A 19,311-nucleotide genomic window follows, 5' to 3' on the forward strand; every position below is an offset into this window, starting at 1 on the left:
GCTGGAAGTGACAATTTTGAGTCATACTGCGATTCAGACCCCGTGTGCTCGGCGCCTTGCGGGACGGAAGACTCACGTTTCCAGTTAGAAAACTACCATATCAAATTGTTACTGAGATGTAATATTATTATTATTATCGTTATTATTATTATTATTATTATTATTATTATTATTATTATTATTATTATTATTATTATTATTATTATTATTATTATTATTATTAGTTTAATTATAATTATATTTATAATTATTATTATCATTATATTTATCATCATCATTATCGTTATCGTTGTTGTTGTTGTTGTTGTTGTTGTTGTTGTTGTTGTTGTTGTTATCATTATTATCGTTATCACTACCATCATTATTATTATGCTACAAATATTTCATCATTGCATCAGAGTCACAGTGCTAGGAAGTGTAAGTGAAGGGCGGCCCGGGGAGGGGACGGGGCAGACTCCAGACGCCTAAGGAAATGTCGCTCACGGCATCATGTCACACGGTCACACAGACGGTTATTAACACATCGTTAACAACTTCCACATTTATCCGATATAAATTTTATCCCTTTGCATTACCATAAATATAAATACATTTGTCGGCTGGCCAAGTGGTTAGTGGGCTTGACGTCGCCCGTGAGTGTTGCGTACAGGTAAACGATTCTACAACTTTACCCCCCTGCCGCCCCCAGACCTAACACAATTATTCGTGGTGCGGTGGATAACGCCCCTGAGTGCCACACGAGAGGTTGAGCCTCGGGTCTCTCTCAGTCCGGAAACTTTTTCGCTAACAGGAACGGTTGCTGTCCTCCCCAAGAGGGGAGGGGAGGAGAGTTGTGTTGTGTGAGGTCTCAGACGTTCTATAAATCGGTTTAATGAGCTCAAAAGCTCCTCCCGGGAGTGTACTGAGCCCAGCACGTACTCAGACCGTTGGTGGATCACACACACACACACACACACACACACACACACACACACACACACACACACACACACACACACACACACACACACACACACACGTGCCTGCCCACGATTCGCGATTCCCACTTGGCACTGTAGCGGCGGGGCCCGGCCAAGAGGCAGCGGCAGGGTGGTCGGGGGTGGCGCTTGGCGCGAGGGCGGAGAAGGGGCCAGAAGGAGGGGGCGGGGCCGGTACGTAGCCAGACAGGCGTAGCAAGGGAAGGGGAGCCTTTACTTCGTATGGCTAAGTTTCTCCCAAGGTTATGTCACCACAGATATTTTTGTTGTATAATTAGTGAACCAAATGCTGCACATCTCGTTAACTTGGGTTTATCTAACCTGTTGGTATAATTCTGATTTTTTTTTTTTTAAATGAGAAGTTTATCGACATAACTCATTCACATTTTTGCTCACTTAAAAAGACTTCAATTAGATCACCACGCCACCGACATCATTTCAACAAATGCAAATCAAACGGTTTCATTTTCTCTTTCTATGTCAACTTTCTTAGCTCATGATCATCTCTGAATCTTCTCGGGGCACATCATGAAGCCTTTAGCCATTCTGTAACAAGAGGATTAATTTTAATGGCACAGTCAAGCTGGGGCTTATCATTGTGGCATATGGTTTTAGAATGCGATCATTGCTTCTGTTATTACAATAATAAAACCTAATCACTGGTATAGCGGTTCCTGTATCGGAAACGCACTGGTCCATGGGTGGATGCAAGCTCAAGCAAGCCCCTTTCAATGTTGGAATGAGTGCATTAACATTATTCTTGGTGCAACAATAATGGGACATTTTTTCCCCATCAGCTAACGTTGTTTCATTTGTCGATATTTAACTGCATCAGACCTCTCGTATAATCTGTTAAGTGTACCCTTCAATACTTCAACACTTTCCTTATCCGAGTGCCATCTGTAAGCTTGTTAGTGTCACTGATTATGCCATAATCAAGATCGCTGACGTAAGAGATTAAGATTATGAGCCAAAAGTGATCCCTGAGTAACGCAACGACTGATGTTCGTTCAGTCTGCTTTTCATCATCATCCTGCGCCCTCCGCATCCTGTCGCTGATCCACGCTTTAAACCACCGAAGAGTTTGCCCTTCATCTAATGCGTTTGAAATTTACTTTAAGTCTCTGGTACAAAACATGATCTCACCGACGAGCATCTTCCATTATTTACATATGGAGAATTTAGTATGGGGCATTCACCTCAAAATTACAGAATGCAAGTTTTCGACATGAAGAACCTGCTAAAAGAGATTCAGCAAAGGAGGGACGTATAGCGAGCGGGCGAAGATCAAACAGTCTCTTAAGGACAAATTATAAGTATGGGTCAGAGGGAGGAAGGTGAACCTCGGTATAGTGTGCCAACCCTTCAGGCGAGGCAGGTCACAAATTGCGCATGTGAATCACCCGCACGCTATTTCTGCTGCCTGACTCGGCCGGACCAGGACGAATGACCACGAAAAAATCGATCATGGGTGCTGATAACGCTACAACTTAGCGCGGCAGCGAATACAAGGAGCCCAAGGAATGAAACGTCAGGAATGAAGTCTTTGGTCCAGCTTACGTCAAATTGCTGAGCGTAGGTGACAAGCGCACCAAAGACTGAGACACGATAGTACTTAGGCACGAAGTAATCACGCAAGGGCAGAAAACACCCCGGAAGGTACAAGCCCACATGAACCCAGGAGCCACGACGACCACGACGCGCGGAGGTGAAGGTCACGAGACCCACCAAGGAAATAGCGTCGTCCTGGAGCCGTCGAGGGGAGGAGACAGTGTTTACATAGGAGGTGACATTCAGTTGTTGTTGTTTTCAGATTCTCATGAATTTGGGTATGTACATGTCTTTCTATCTTAAGTATAAGATCCCCAAGTTTCATTGAAATACGATCATTATTTATATATATATATATATATATATATATATATATATATATATATATATATATATATATATATATATATATATATATATATATATATATATATATATATATATATATATATATATATATATATATATATATATATATATATATATATATATATATATATATATATATATATATGTATATATATATATATATATATATATATATATATATATATATATATATATATATATATATATATATATATATATATATTTTTCTGAAGAATGTTAGTCATTTATTGGCATCATCGGTGTGTATTATATATATTTATCTCAACTTCCTCCGATACTCCACCGCGAGCTGACGTCCCTCGCCCCCTCCCACGCCACGTTCTCCATCGCGGGGTTTTCCTGCCTTCTAATATCCACAATTCCAGAGTGATTGTATACTCAGGTCTAGGGAAGCCCGTGGGAGGAAGGAGGTCACGGCGCGTTGCAGTGAGGAACGAGAAGAGGACAAGGATTCCAAGGCTCCAGACACGAGGGAAATCAGGGTGTGGCTTCCATCTTTTCCCCTTACAGCTAAGTAACCATTTGCTAGGATGTGTTAACGTAGATTGCTAGGTTGCTGTGTGCTTGGTTTAATTAATTATTCTTAATTTACAGCGAGTTTCTTTGTTGTTTTCAATAAACTTAAGAGCAGGTTTATCTGGCTTTTGCTTACCCTATGAGAGATGTGATTGGGCAGATATTTAAATAAATAAGGACTAGAGGGGCTGTGAGTCTGATAACTCAATTTTCAGTTATTTTATTTTATATTTTTTTATTGCTGAGAATTTACGGGATTTTCGGAAATCCAGACCTTTCAAGAACCCCACATGTAATATATCGAATTTTTCACGTGCCACCAATGCTTAGTCCCGCCATGTCTTCCTGATTATTCATACATTTCTGCCCTTTTCTGACTGGGGTAAGAGGAACCTCATGTCCTTTAACGCCTTAAAAACTCAAGTTCTCAACCTATCAACTCGACACAATCTTCCAAACACCTATCCCCTATTTTTTGATAACACTCAGTTGTCACCTTCTACACTAAACATCCTTGGTCTATCCTTAACTCAAAATCTTAACTGGAAACTTCACATCTCCTTTCTAACCAAATCAGCTTTCTCGAGGTTAGACGTTCTGTATCGTCTCCGCCAGTTCTCCTCCCCCGCACAGATGCTGTCCATATACAGGGGCCTTGTCCGCCCTCGTATGGAAAAAGACGAGTATCAAAACATCTCTTTTCCCGAAATTGACCTCTCTTTTGGCTTCTTGCTCTGTCTCGTTTTGTAGGAGCAGCGCCTAGCGGGCTTTTTTTCCCATTTTGTTTTAGTGCCCTTGAGCTGTCTCCCTTGCTGGGAAAAAAAAAAAAACTCCATCCCTGGTTGGTGTCATAAAATCTATGTATGAGAATTTAGGAGGGTTGTTTAATACCTCTTATAATATTAATTTTGTTTCGCTTAGCTCGCCATTACTTAACAATAGGAAGTGTTTGTTAAATACGGTAGGGATGTCAGTACATTCATGCTTGAGCTCAGTTGTGTTTTTTTTTTTTTTGTGATCTCCACTGCCTGTTCTACCAAGTAAAGAGTGTAATACATTGCTTTATTTTTTTTTCGTACATGCATCGATATATTCTCGTGCTTTTGATGTGTATATTATATTTTTAATATGAGTTATTGTTAAGGAAATCTCAGACCAAGTGGAAGATGGAGTGTTAAGGAATTTTGGGGAAGCAATTAAAAGCACACCTGGCGTTGGGAGGAGTAGGAAAGGGATTAAAAGAACACTTGGAGGAAAGAAGTTCTTCTTCTTCTTCTTCTTTTGACCTGTAACGCTTTGTATCGCTTCTTAGGTCCTCCTCCTCTCGTTCCTCCCTTCTTATTCACACAACTTTCTTTTCAGCGTTATGTAATTTTCTAACCTGAAATAAAGCCACTTATATTCACTTATTCAGACATTTGTGCCCTTTTTTCCCAGCACTGCGCGAGGAACACTTTTGCCAACTTTACCATTCTTCTTTCCGTTTCCTTTTTGTCTCCATACAGCCCCAACACCGTGCAGATCGCCCCGTTTTCCTCCTCTAGTCTCCTAGCCCACTCCTCTCCGCCTATTACCATCACTACTCCTGCCACCAACTCCCCTCTCTGCCTCTCATAGTTGCTGCATTCCACTATTAGGTGTTCTACTGTTTCCATCTGCCCTGTCCTACAGCTACAGTCCTGGTTTCCCCCGTCCCTGTTCCTGCCGTTTACCTCCAGGGTTCCTGTTCTTGCTTTAAACAATAGTTTGCTCCCCCAGTCTCCTACATGCCAGTGTACTCCCTCTGGTTTCTGTTTCCTGCTGTACCATTTTAGCGTTGACTTGCCACTCATTCCTTCCTGCCATTTGACTTGTCCGTTCCTTTCTACTGCCTTCTTCACATCCCTGATCTCCATTTCATTCCACTCTTCCCTCAGGTGTTCTCTCCTTTTCCACCTCTCTAACTCTTTCCCCCAGGTGGTTTATAAATGGATGAAGGGCTTTAATAAGGGAGACATTCATAAGGTTTTGTTGGTAAGAGAACCGGGTAGGACACGAAGTAACGGGTTTAAACTGGATAAATTCAGATTTAACAGGGACATAGGCAAAAATTGGTTTACTAACAGGGTGGTGGATGAGTGGAATAGGCTTAGCAGTCATGTGGTGAGTGCCAATACAATTGTCACATTCAAAAATAGACTAGATAAATTCATGGACAGCGATGTTAGGTGGGGTTAGATACACGGGAGTTTAGGGTCAAAGGAGCTGCCTCGTACAGGCCTACCGGCCTCTTGCAGACTCCTGCGTTCTTATGTTCTTATGTTCTTATTTTTTCAACCTACTGCTTTGAAAATAAGTCTGGAGGCGACTAATATATATATATATATATATATATATATATATATATATATATATATATATATATATATATATATATATATATATATATATATATATATATATATATATATATATATATATATATATATATATATATATATATATATATATATATATATATATATATATATATATATATATATATATATATATATATATATATATATATATATATATATATATATATATATATATATATATATATATATATATATATATATATATATATATATATATATATATATATATATATATATATATATATATATATATATATATATATATATATATATATATATATATATATATATATATATATATATATATATATATATATATATATATATATATATATATATATATATATATATATATATATATATATATATATATATATATATATATATATATATATATATATATATATATATATATATATATATATATATATATATATATATATATATATATATATATATATATATATATATATATATATATATATATATATATATATATATATTAGTCGTCTCCAGACTTATCTTCAAAGCAGTAGGTTGAAAAAATAGTTGAGATTTTCTGAAGAATGTTAGTCATTTATTGGCATCATCGGTGTGTATTATATATATTTTTTTGCTAAATAATGATCGTATTTCAATGAAACTTGGGGATCTTATACATAAGGCCCTTCAAGAGAGCCTACCGGGGCTATAGGCAGCACATACGTAAGAAAAATACGGAACATTTTTAAGTGCTTGTTTAAAAAAGAAATAGAAAAGTAGAAATTAGGAACATTATTTTAGTAAAACTGCTGCGTTGCTTTACAGCTCCGAGCCAAAGTTAAGGAAAGATCCTGGCGATGTCCTCCTTTCACTCTTCGCCAAAGTTGCTGCACGCTTTGTTTCACATGATTCACATTCACATGATTCACCGCCACAAGGCACCTCACTCTATTCACCAAACTTGCTTCGCCGTTTGGTTCACATGCCTCGCTCCCGCCAAGTTTGGTCGCGCGAGATAAAAGGCGTCTAAAATGTTTACTCGCTTATGGATTGATAAAGCACCTCGCTAACGTGATCAAGAGCATGTAGTGCGTGCAGGAAGGAGGCACCCCACACCATCTGAGTTTTTCCCACTCTCCGTCACAATGTGTACCAAGCATACCAGACCACGAGTGTGGCGAGACATGAGTGTGAGGGACCCCCACTGAGTTTCTGATGGTGATAAAAAAGAATAAAAAGAACAAGAACAGGAACAAAAAGAACAAGAACAAAAACCAGAAGAATAAGGAGAATAAGAACAATTTCAAGAAAAAAACAAGAACAGTAGAATAAGAACAAAAAGAACGAGAAGAAAAATAAGTAAAGAAGAAGGAAGAGAAAATTAAGAAGGAAAAGTAAATGAAAAGGGAAAATAAAAAGAAGGAAAAGATAAAGAAAAAGAGAAAAGAAAAGAAGGAAAAGAAGTAGAATGAAAAGTAGAAGAAAACAAGATGGAAAATTACCCGTGTCGTGATCATGTGACTAAATTTAAATGAAAAAAAATATAATTGCAGTATAAATAATATAGATAACAAAAATCATGATGACAATAGTAATAATAATAATAACAATAGTAAAGATAATAATAATATCAATAAGAATATTGATAATAATAATGATAATAATAATAATAATAATAATAATAATAATAATAATAATAATAATAATAATAACAACAACAATTTTTGGCTTATAGCTCCGGAAGGCTTTCATGTTTGGCATTTTGGTCCGCCCCAGCCCGTTAGTGGCGCAGGCAAGTGTCTTATAGTGGCGCCATTCTTGCGTGGTTTAGGCTGTGCCCCCGTAGTCCACTTGATCCTCTTAAGAGCTTCGCTAGAGTCCGGGTTGATATGTGGTCATTAGGACAGCATGTGGGTTGTCTCAGGCCACTCGGCGATGACTGAAAATTGTCATCTTTTTTATCTACGTTTTGCCTATGGCGCCGGTAGGCTTTTTTGATGGGGCCTGATAATCGGCCCCAGCCCGTTATGGTGCAGGCAAGTGTTTACAGTGGCGCCATCTGACATGGCTCATGCTGCCACCCGGAGCTCATCTTTGATCTTCCTTTTGCGAGGATCAGGAGTCCGGGTTGATAGGACAGGACAGCATGTGCGTAGAATTAGGCCACTCGGCGATGACTGAAAAATTGCCAACTTCCGCACGCTGACCACTCAGCCACAGCCTCCCCGGCTTGTAGTGGCGAGCAGTACTTGAGCCGGTATCCTCCAGGACACTGCACCCGCGCGCTGACCACTCAGCCACCACCTACCCAGTTAGCATTATAATGGGTTGTTATTCTCTATAGAGGCTAGAACTTGCGACACCACCTGATGATTACGTGTGTTGAATTCGTCCTCGCCATACACTAAAAACACCGGATCGCCACATTAATTTTGCGGCCGGAGTGTTTTCTTGGCTGTCTGTCTAAAACCTGCTCAGACACAGATGTGCGTGCTGTCAAGTCCCATTATTATTCTCAAACACGATCCCTCATGGCTTCACTCTTCACTTGCCCCCACCATGAAAACCTACCCGCGCTAAAAAAGCCGAATGGAGAGAGAGAGAGAGAGAGAGAGAGAGAGAGAGAGAGAGAGAGAGAGAGAGAGAGAGAGAGAGAGAGAGAGAGAAAATCGAAAAAATGTCCCTCAATGCAGCGTCACGTAACAGTCTTTGTGTACCCTCTGCCCTATCTCAACATGTTATTCCAATACTTTAACATTAGATCGGATTTTATTTCCACGCACTTCTCTAAAAGCTTGAAGACAGGAATAACTAAATGCATCGTAACTTCAATTTCCTTTTTTTTTTTCTTTTTCTTTTTTATGTTCCACCGGCGCAATAGTGTGGTTGAGTGACTTAACAACAGAGTACACTGGTGCTTTGGTGTTGCTGCATTACGCCTCAACATGACAAGACTGCAGTAAATCGTTCATTTTTCCGTAAACCAAAATATATATAGCTTTCTTTAGATCTTGCCGGAAAAAACAAGATCAGTAGAATAAGAACAAAAAGAACGAGAAGAAAAATAAGTAAAGAAGAAGGAAGAGAAAATTAAAAAGGAAAAGGAAATGAAGAAGGAAAATAAAAAGAAGGAAAAGAGAAAGAAAAAGGGAAAAGAAAAGAAGGAAAAGAAGTAGAATGAAAAGTAGAAGAAAAACAAGAAGGAAAACAAGATGGAAAATTACCCGTGTCGTGATCATGTGACTAAATTTAAATGAAAAAAATAAAATTGCAGTATAAATAATATAGATAATAGAAATCATGAAGACAATAGTAATAATAATAATAACAATAATAAAGACGGCGATGCGCAAACACTTATTATCATGAACCTGATTATTTTGTTCATTGCACATCCGAGGCTTATCAGGCACTTTCCTATACTATGCTGCATCACTTTATACCAAACTGGGGCAAGGACGGTCAGGTCGTTAAGAATGGACAGCAAAGGGACCTATAGACTAGAGGGTCACGTGGCGTCGCATGGAGGTCACTAAGCAAGGGCGCACCTGCTGAAGTAAACATCTACCGTCGTGTTGCAGAGAATTAATGGACCTGAGGATTTGGTGATATTCGTTTGGGGATTGTTATGTGGACAAACGGCACTCCGAAAGGGTCAACAATACTCAGTTAACAATACTTAATGCTCCTCGGCACTAGCTATCATGTTCAGGCGCGGGCTGCCGTGTACTTACCAGTCATGGTGAGGATGCCGACCAGGGGCCCGATGGAGCGTCCTGCAAGCATGACTTCCTCGGGCAAGTCGCCCTTGTTGCGCCGCCTCCATGCCGCGTACACGCCGATGCCGAGGATGAGCAGATAGAAGACGATGATGCCCGCCAGGCCCGGGATGTTCAGCATCTTGGCAGGACCTGTGCGCCGACACACAAACACAGCACTTGAGACTCGCAGAACTCAAAAGCAAATCTCCTCCCAGCACACCCCGGCTCCATGACCACTCAGAGCGCAAAGTTAATAGTTTTGACAATTTCAGATCCCTAAAAAAATATAGACAATAATGGGCATCACTGATAATTCATTCCGCAGCACACAGACCGAGATTGATGCCAGTGTATAAATAAAGCTGCCATGCATCAGACAGACTGTAGCAAAAGGAATTTTATTTCATTGTTTATGCATAGAAATAGAATGTATAACTGACCTACAGTGCCGGCCTTGTAATCTTATAATAGTGACCCTGAGCAGATTTTACTTGAGGGCCTTGCCTTCCCAGCCGCTCGTATTTGTCATTTTCATTTCTCTCACATCTCTCCTTCTTTTGCATTGAGGGCTCCTTGGCTACTGCGGGAGCACTAAATAATTACAGGTGTTGCTCAGTGTGTTTGGCCGCCTAGCTCAGATAGTCTAAATATTCCTCCAGGCAGGGACAGTACAAGGCCGGACAACCAGCTCAGCCTGCGAGGCGATCAGATACTCGTACGCTCTTGTCTGTGTTGATGACAAAGTTTACCTCAGTGATAGAGACGTTGTGACGGAGACTTCTTCCCCCTAAAACCTGGTGACGCCTAACGCTTGTTGGATGAATTCGTGTCGTGTCTTCTTCGCCAGTTCGAGAATTATGAGCCGCCCCGAACACTTACTGTTTGGCAAGTCCATGGCTCAAGATGAGGCTTCTCTTCAGACACTATGACTCACTGGGGTACCTACTTCTGTGGCATGAACAGTATATCTATTTCAGTGATTATAGTGCGTAGTTTTCACTCTCCTTGAGCATCTCATTTAAAGTGAATGTTCATACCTTTATTTTTTCACACGAGGGGATGTGTACACCGTTGGCACTGTGCGGGCGGCGCTGACGCTGCCGTCTGTTATATTTCCGGCGGTATCTTTTTAAGGGCCACATTACTGTCCTCACCTGGCGACGCTTGACGATGTTGTGTTACGAAGCCTGAATAGCAATGAACTGGCTGAGAACACTCGACGATATGATAAAAAGAATAATTAGATATTAAAGTAGTTTTTTTTTACCTTACATGCACATAACTTTTGTTCATATGTTTCAAAAATGTTAAATGAACGTGTGAAAAAGCGTTAGCATGATAAATCGTGTGTGTGTGTGTGTGTGTGTGTGTGTGTGTGTGTGTGTGTGTGTGTGTGTGTGCAGCTCTTCCACGTGTGAAGCTTGCAATACTTATTAGTCTTTTTATGCTGAGTATAATCACTGAACGCACACTCGCAAAAAAAAATAATAATAATAATAATAATAATTATGCAATAAAAGATAAAGATATTTTTTATTATCACTCCCAGAAATTAACTTGCAGTTCTCATCCCCACTTCCTAACAGGGGAAGGGAGGGGGAGGGGCAGGGGAGGGGGAGGTAGAGGGGAGGGGAGGGGGAGGGAGAGGAGGAAGGCTTCGGCAGTCCTCAGGTGTTGTCTTACGGGCGAAAGGCTTCCCACCACTGCTACGACATTTATTGACGAAGGACTTGCCAAGAGTAAATCTTGCCAGAATGTTATGTTGTCTTAATATAATGTTTTGAGGTAAAGGCAATATCAAACGATGTTTTCACTTAGGGCCTCGAAACGATTAAAAATTCCATCTTACGTTTATATTATGGAAAATTTATTCGCATGAGCAATTTTCATTGCTCAAGGTTATATTATACAGTATTGTGTGTGCACGTTGTCTCCTGAAGGCAATCATCCAGGTGCCGAAACTCATGACGTGTTGGTTTATTGGTTTGTTGCCCCACTGGGTTGGCAGGCGGCGGCCTCGTGGGGGCAGGCAGGCCGGGCAGCCCACTAGCCCCACGCACCCACAGGAGTAAGTGTCAGACAACACTAATTTGGTGTTGACGATAAAAGCGTGCGACCAATCTCCGACTCGCACTTTCTCCTTTCCTTACTATTAAGTGTTTAGCATTATTGTAATTGGTTCATAACTCACTGGGAACATTGCCCCAAAAAAACTTTCCTCGAATCGGGGGCTTGGCCCGCCAAACCTTCTCTGAACCTCCTTTTTTTGTATACCCAATCCTAACCTGGGTCAACTTTCTCGCCCCCAGTGTTGTCAGTGGCCAAGATCGCCCCCCACTGACTGTTTGCAGCCAACTGTTCTCCTAGCCGCCATATTTAGCGCCGTGCAATCCATTTCACCTACTTACTCCTTAACTACGAAGGGTCTCAGTAGCTAAGTCTTCTCTTAAAACTATTGGCTTCAAAACTGAATTTCAGAAATAGTGAAAAAAAATTAGTTTAAGAGAGAGAGAGAGAGAGAGAGAGAGAGAGAGAGATTAGACAGACACGCAGACAGACAGACAGACAGATAAACAGACAGACAGACAGACAGATAAACAGACAGACAGACAGCCAGACAGACAGAGAGAGAGAGAGAGAGAGACAAAACATAGGGGCACTTTGCAGTTTGGCAGCACGTCGGGAATTTAGTTACGCAACCGCATCAACCTCGTACCTGCGAGGCGTCGGTCTGGGCGCGGCTACTTCTTGAGGATAAAAGAACGGCCGTCAATACGATGGTTTCACTGCAGGCATAACATCTACAGAAGGTTTCACTGCAGGTCTTGATGCACTCGATTAGCGTGTGGCGCGTGAGCGAAGGCGGAGGTACACAGAAAGGCAATGCGTATCGGAGGATGGAATGTGTGAGGGTGGTGATGTTTCAGTGGGCCGGGCAGCCCTAAAAATAGTCTGCAGTGTATAGTTATCGCTGGTCGGGGAGCCAACAGAGGCCGTATTACTAAACATTTCGCCGCCCAAGTACACCTATTTGACAAAGCTTTCGTAGGAGTTTTGGGCATTTCCTGTAGTAGTTTTATGGCCCTGGTGGTAGTTTGACTCTTCTTCTGTACCATGAAACCAAAGAAACACTCATTAGAACCCGATTGATCACCTCTTTGACCTTTAGAAATAGCTGATATGAGACCCGAAAGTATCTTATAATACCGCCTTAGGGTCGTAATATAAGACATTTCGCCGCCCAAGAACACATATTTGACAAGACTTTCGTAGGAGTTGTGGGCATTTCCAGGAGTAGTTGTATGACCCTGGTGGTAGTTTGACCCTTTCTCTGCACCATGAGCCTGAAGAAACACAAATTAGAACCCGACTGACCCCCTCTATGACCTTTAGAAATAGATGATGTGAAAAGCCAAAGTGACTTATAATACCAACGTGTCCTCGTCAGAGCTGAGCTGCAGACCATTACGGCTTTCCTCCCCCATGGCACATGACGGCTAAATGAGGGTTTAGCGCGTGCTGGCATCGCTGCGTGGACCAAGCAATCTGTGGCCAACTATTTCCGATGAAAACACGCCACCACATTTTTTTTAAGGTACAGGATGCAGGCCAAAAATCTGAAGAAGAAATATGTCTGACACACCTCCTCGATAGATTAATAGAGGTGCCTAGTTACTCCCCTCTTGAGGATTATCGAGTACAAAAACATCTTGCTGTGGGAGATACGCGCGGATGAGGCAGGCGATAAATGATGTCCATATGTCTGGCATCGACGTCATAAACATTCCGTTTTCGTCAACACCGCACTGAGAAAAAGAAGCAAAACGTCCTTGCAGCGATGGAGTATTCATAGACACACACACACACACACACACACACACATGCAGCTGTATAATATTGGTATATACTTTCAAGTTTTTTCTGCTTTATCATTCCAGTGAGTTTCTGTCAGTGACCCAGACGAAGAAACCGGATTGATATTTTTTTATTTATGATTTTGTGGCCATTGGAAGGCAGCTTTCTTTACTCTTTTTGCAATGTCCTTGTGTGCAGAACAGTAACTTCAAAATCAATTAGCAATTAAACAAAGGCTTTTTTCACTCTTCTTATCAACTAAGGAACAACATGTGTAGCTCGAAAATTAGATCCATGCGCCATCAAGTCTTCTGAGGGATTGGTGCGGGTCCTGCAGCTTCTAAGGACACTGGTGACTTTTCAAACAATGACGCCGCTCAAAGTTACGTCTGCCGTCAGTGGTGCACTCTCCGGCATTTTAATCACATTTACCTTTGAAGGGATAGCACGCTGGTGATTTTCATGGGTATATGGGTAGGTGCTGGCTGAGTGGTAGCGTGCTGGGCCCACATTCACCACGTGATGGACGACGCAAGTTCGAATCCCCACGCTACCACCTCGGATTTTTCAGTCACCGCCGAGTGGCTTAAAACTACCCACATGCTGTCCTGAAGACCACCCATCAACCCGGACTCTAGAGGAAACCGTCCAAGTGAATCAAGAACGAGGTCCGGGGGGCAGCATGAGCCAAGAGAAGATGGCGCCACTATAAACACTTGCCTGCGCCATGACGGGCTGGGGCCGAACACCATCCAGGCCCCTCAAGCAAGCCTACCGGCGCTATAGGCGTAGACGTTAAAAAAAAAATCCATTCCATGGGTGTCAAAAGCGTCTGTTTGGGGCTCGAACTCAGTCACCACCCCCTGTTAGGCAGTAATGTATACAGGATCGTGTAGACAGGAATGTGGGCCGTGTTGAGACACCCACATTTCTTAAATTTCTATCTACGTGATCCTATATACATTAGTGCCTTACATCCTGTGTTGTCATGATTCAGAATACTCGTTTTAACTTATTTTTTACCGAAATCATGTTATATATTATCGTGACAATGCGTTGTTATTGACAGTCTCGTTTATTTTTTATTTGAGAGTTGGGGTTGAGAAACCGTCCCCTGGAAAAAAAATATAAGAATAAATAAATAATACGCGGCGATATTTTAAAGTATTTATTTCCACTCTCTTCACGGGGACGCGGGCCCCTCAGATCCCCATGAATGCGCCACTGTTTGATTTTCCTCTTGTCATAGTGAAATGTTTCCTTTAAAAAACTCTGTGTCTCCAAAGAACGGGTCTCCTCAGGCGTGGGGCCCGGCCAAGTGCTCGGCTTGTCCAGTGGGTAAAGTGGCCCCGCCCGTAAGCTGTCAGACCTCCTCGTATTGTTAACCAGAAACATTATGTCCGAGCAAAGATTCATAAGAATATTCCAGTTTCTCTTTGAAAGAATATGACTATTATAATATTATAATCATCCATTGATATTACAATTACTTACGTGGCCGGAAGAAGAGCGGTACAATCTGCAAGTGTGCTTAAACGTCATCACTTTCTTCTTGTGCACAGAACATTTTATTTTTATTAATTCCTTGAATACATTGTAGTAATAATTGTAATACTTGTAGTAGCTGGTCTATTACTGCTACTACTACTTTTTTCTACTACTACTCTTTCTACTACTACTACTACTACTACTACTACCACCCCTCCATCACTAGCACTAGCTATGAGGAACAGTGATGAAATGACGGACACTTTTATGGAGAAGTAATGACAGAAAAAAAATGTATGAATAAATTTCACTTTGTCGATTTACGATAAACCTTGAAACTGAAAATGTTACTATCTTTTTAAACGAGGACATCAGGAAAGGAATACCGTCATTCTTTTCCCATGCATCTTTGAATTTTAATAGAGCAAGACTATTTAGTTGAGCAAATAATTCTTCGAAGTTATTTTGGCCTGAGGGCCAGAACGAGAATACATCATCAGCATAACAAAACCATATTAACAGAGGGGGGGGGCGGGGGGGGAATACTTGTCAAAATTACTATTATTAATTTCAACAACACAGAGCGGGCCTTCATCCCTGACCCGTTCTTCCCTCGACACCCTTTTGTTGACGGTCCTCTCCGAAACTAGGTCCGCCCTCCTCTTCTTTTCCTCTTGCCCACTAATACCATCATAAAGAAGCATTGGGATGTATGGCAGAGTTGGCATGAGTTTTACATTTACAACTATACACAAAAAGTAGGAACAGGGACACTTTCTGTAGCCAACTCACCGCCAACACCCCTGACTTTCGGTGGATCTGGGTCACTAACCTGCTAAGTTTAGAGGAAATGTCGTTGCACTTTCCACTGCATCTACTGTTACACATTCGCTCTGTTTTTCACTTACTAATAATGCCAGACAATCCATGTCAATAGTCGGGTATAACCTACACTGACTCCACTTCAACACATGAGTTTTCAAGCAGCTGAGGACGTCTGAAGTATAAATACGAAGTCAGGTGTTTTAGTCTTTCATTGTTCTTTCATGATGCCTGTGTTCCTGCCCATGGCTGGCAGTCAGTCCGGCCCCTGAGTTGGTTGTGGAGGGCCTGAAAGCCCTCTCTGTGAAAACCCTACTCAAGCCAAAAATAAATCAAGTAGAGGTCGGGGTCGCGGCGTGAACTTCGACCCTGATCCGATTCTACTGGGCTGGCTTCTTAGATGCATCCGCATCGCATGAGCCCTCCGCCTATGACAGGGTCAAAGCCTACGTGACACCTGCAGCTTAGGGGGGGAGAACCCCCTAGCCTCTTTTAGTTTTGGGGGTGGCTGGTAGAGCTATAAACTATAAAGGCTCACGCGATGTGGATGCATCGAAGAAGCTCACCCCCTTGAAGAAGCCTGCCGCGCCGCGTGGTCGGGCCCCCATCAGAACCATCGGCGTCGAGGCTCACGCCGCGACCCCGACCTTTACTTGATGATTTGTTTTTAGTTTGAGTAGAGATATTACAAGGAGGGGTTGCAATCCCTCCCCAGCCAACCCAGCTCAAAGAATGGACTGACTGCTTGCCGCGGGCTTGGTAACAAAAAGTAAACCCCCCGACCACCCATAAAGGAAGAAGCATTAGCAGAAAGGAGAGAAAAAGAGAGAAGCAGCTCTGGATGGTTGAGCAAGTCGCGCACGGCTTCGCATAACAATTGTTGGCATCTGTCGAATAGAGGTTCACATAGTATAGATATAGGCATCTCCAGCCATCTGCAGCCATTAGTGGTTGAGGTTATTCCGGTTGATGAGCGTATAAGGCACGTAAGGCTGAAGCACACTCTGGGCTACATGTCTTTTGCTGCAGTGTGCGCATCGAACGAGAGGTGTGAAACTGAAGGAGGTGTTCTGCGCCAAACTCGAATCCATGTTAGACCAGTGCCTCCCCCACCCCCTCCCGCAGGACATACACACTGTCTTAGGGAACCTTAATGTTACAACTGACACTGACAGGGTTCGCTATGAGTCATGTGTTGGTCCGCATGATTCTGGTACCAGGAACACCAGCAGCTCTCTCCTCCTATATTAACATTACCATTGAGATCAGACACGTATGGTAAGGACAAAAAACAGTCTTAATGGATGAGTCCCTGGGTACCTAATATGATTATCTTGCCTTTAAACGCGTGTGTGTATGGGTATTTAAATTTATGAAAGTTACTCCAAATCATTTCATTTTCTTGTAAATGCCGAGGGCTGCAAATTCTTAAAGCTATGAGGAACAGTGATGAAATGACGGACACTTTTATGGAGAAGTAATGACAGAAAAAAAATGTATGAATAAATTTCACTTTGTCGATTTACGATAAGCCTTGAAACTGAGAATGCCACTATCTTTTTAAACGAGGACATCAGGAAAGGAATACCGTCATTTTTTCCCATGCATCTTTGAATTTTAATAGAGCAAGACTATTTAGTTGAGCAAATAATTCTTCGAAGTTATTTTGGCCTAATTGCCAGAACGAGAATACATCATCAGCATAACAAAACCATATTAACAGAGGGGGGGGGGGGGGGATACTTGTCAAAAGCTCGGTTTCACGATACGCCATATAAAGGGTACTTAATGCCGGGGACCGAGATCGCATCCCCATACCAAAACCCTGCAATTATGTAAGTTCAACGAATAGATGAACGGCATACCTAAGTCAATGTCGCAGTCAATCTAAGTCAATGTCGGCAACGTTTGAGCCGAAAGTTCCAGCACATCATCGATAAGGACTGAAGTAAACAGGTAGTCTAAGTTGAATCTCACAGTTTTACCAAAGGAGAGATTCAGTGGTTTAATTTTTATTATAAATTTGCCGCTTTTCCTGTTTTTTTTAAAGGTTTTGCCATATAGCTCCGGTAGGCTTTCATGACCAGGTCCGTTGGTCCGCCCAGCCAGTTAGTGGCACAGGCAAGTGTTCATAGAGGCGCCCTTCTTGCTTGGTTCATGCTACCCTCCCAGAAGCTCTATTTGATCCTCTTTATAGAGTTTCGCTAGAGTTCAGATTGACAGATGGTAATCAGGATGGTCTTAGGCCACTCTTCGGTGACTGAAAATTGTCAGCTTGTAGCGGCAGGCGGGACACGAACCCGGGACCTCCAGGACACCGCGCCCGCACGCTGACCACACAACCGCCACCTATAAATATACATCTTCTGTCTGCCAGTGTGGGGTTTATTCACATCAAGAAGACATCAGCTATCACCCCAGTCCTAATAATAATTAGCAACAGCTATTTGCAAAATGCTGCACTCTAACAAGTCTTGCAAAACGTACACCACAATTTTCCACAGCGATAGTGAGGTCAGTACTACGGATTCATTTTGCCTCCGTTCTCCTATAGCATCGTGCACAAAACGATATTCACCTATGGGTCTTAGACTATTCCAAGAGAGCGGTGCGATGCGGCGGTGCCTCGAGGGTTGAGTGTTTCTTACGCTTGTCAGTGAGGGACTGATCGTATGGCAACCCTCCAACCGAGAGGCGACCTCGGCACTGCACTGCCACGCAACGTCCGGCAGTCCTTCAACTGGCCTGCAAACGCCCCCACACGGTGTGGCTGGTGCCTTTATGGGGCAAGAGGGGAGGAAGAAGAATTACACCGAAAGATTATATTCAATGAAGCAATGGTTATCGCTCCTAGAACGGAACCACTAAGGCCGGAATGCTGGCTCCGGCCATCAAGTGTGTGCTGACTTTTTTTGCTGCTGGAAAACAGGACGTCGCAAATGAGTAGCGGCTTGTTATGTAACTTGAGACGTGTATGTGGCTGTATCATGCACACACACACACACACACACACACACACACACACACACACCCTTCCCCAATTCCCTCATTACTCACCACATGAAACTCATTGTATGGTATTTTTGTGTATTTTCAGCCCTATGGCTGCTTACAAATGAATAAACCATTTATTATTGTTATTATCATTATTATTAATATTATCATTATTATTATTATTATTATTTACACACACACACACACACACACACACACACACACACACACCACACACACACACACACCACACACACACACACACACACACACACACACACACACACACACACACACACACACACACACACACACACACACACACACACACACACACACACACACACACACACACACACACACACACACACACACACACACACACACACACACACACACACACACACACACAGACATATATATATATATATATATATATATATATATATATATATATATATATATATATATATATATATATACCTCTATTTATCTATCTATATATCTGTCCATCTATCTTTCCATCTCTCTATCTCTCTATTTATCTATCTATCTATCTATTTATCAATGTATTTA

General features: G+C 41.8%; 1 protein-coding gene across 4 annotated transcripts in view; it reads right to left on the reverse strand.

Moving 5' to 3' along the window:
* Positions 1-18,464, reverse strand: part of LOC127003814 (high-affinity choline transporter 1-like) — a 37,765-nt gene extending 19,301 nt beyond the window's left edge. Inside the window, exons 1-2 of one of the 4 annotated variants that reach the window (XR_007757413.1) lie at positions 15,752-15,886; positions 9,550-9,726 (exon numbers count right to left, since the gene is read on the reverse strand). Coding sequence is in view for 3 of the 4 variants with exons in the window: in XM_050870866.1 (XP_050726823.1) it covers positions 9,550-9,726; positions 15,752-15,848 (274 nt within the window). In the remaining variant the exon portion in view is untranslated. Of the gene's footprint in view, positions 1-9,549; positions 9,727-10,325; positions 10,443-15,751; positions 15,887-18,319 lie in introns of those variants that run through there. The other 3 variants (XM_050870867.1, XM_050870866.1, XM_050870868.1) reach the window with 3 other exon arrangements.
* Positions 18,465-19,311: the final 847 nt, after the last annotated feature.

Source organism: Eriocheir sinensis, chromosome 26 (assembly GCF_024679095.1).
Source record: "Eriocheir sinensis breed Jianghai 21 chromosome 26, ASM2467909v1, whole genome shotgun sequence".
Classification (NCBI taxonomy): Eukaryota; Metazoa; Arthropoda; class Malacostraca; order Decapoda; family Varunidae; genus Eriocheir; species Eriocheir sinensis.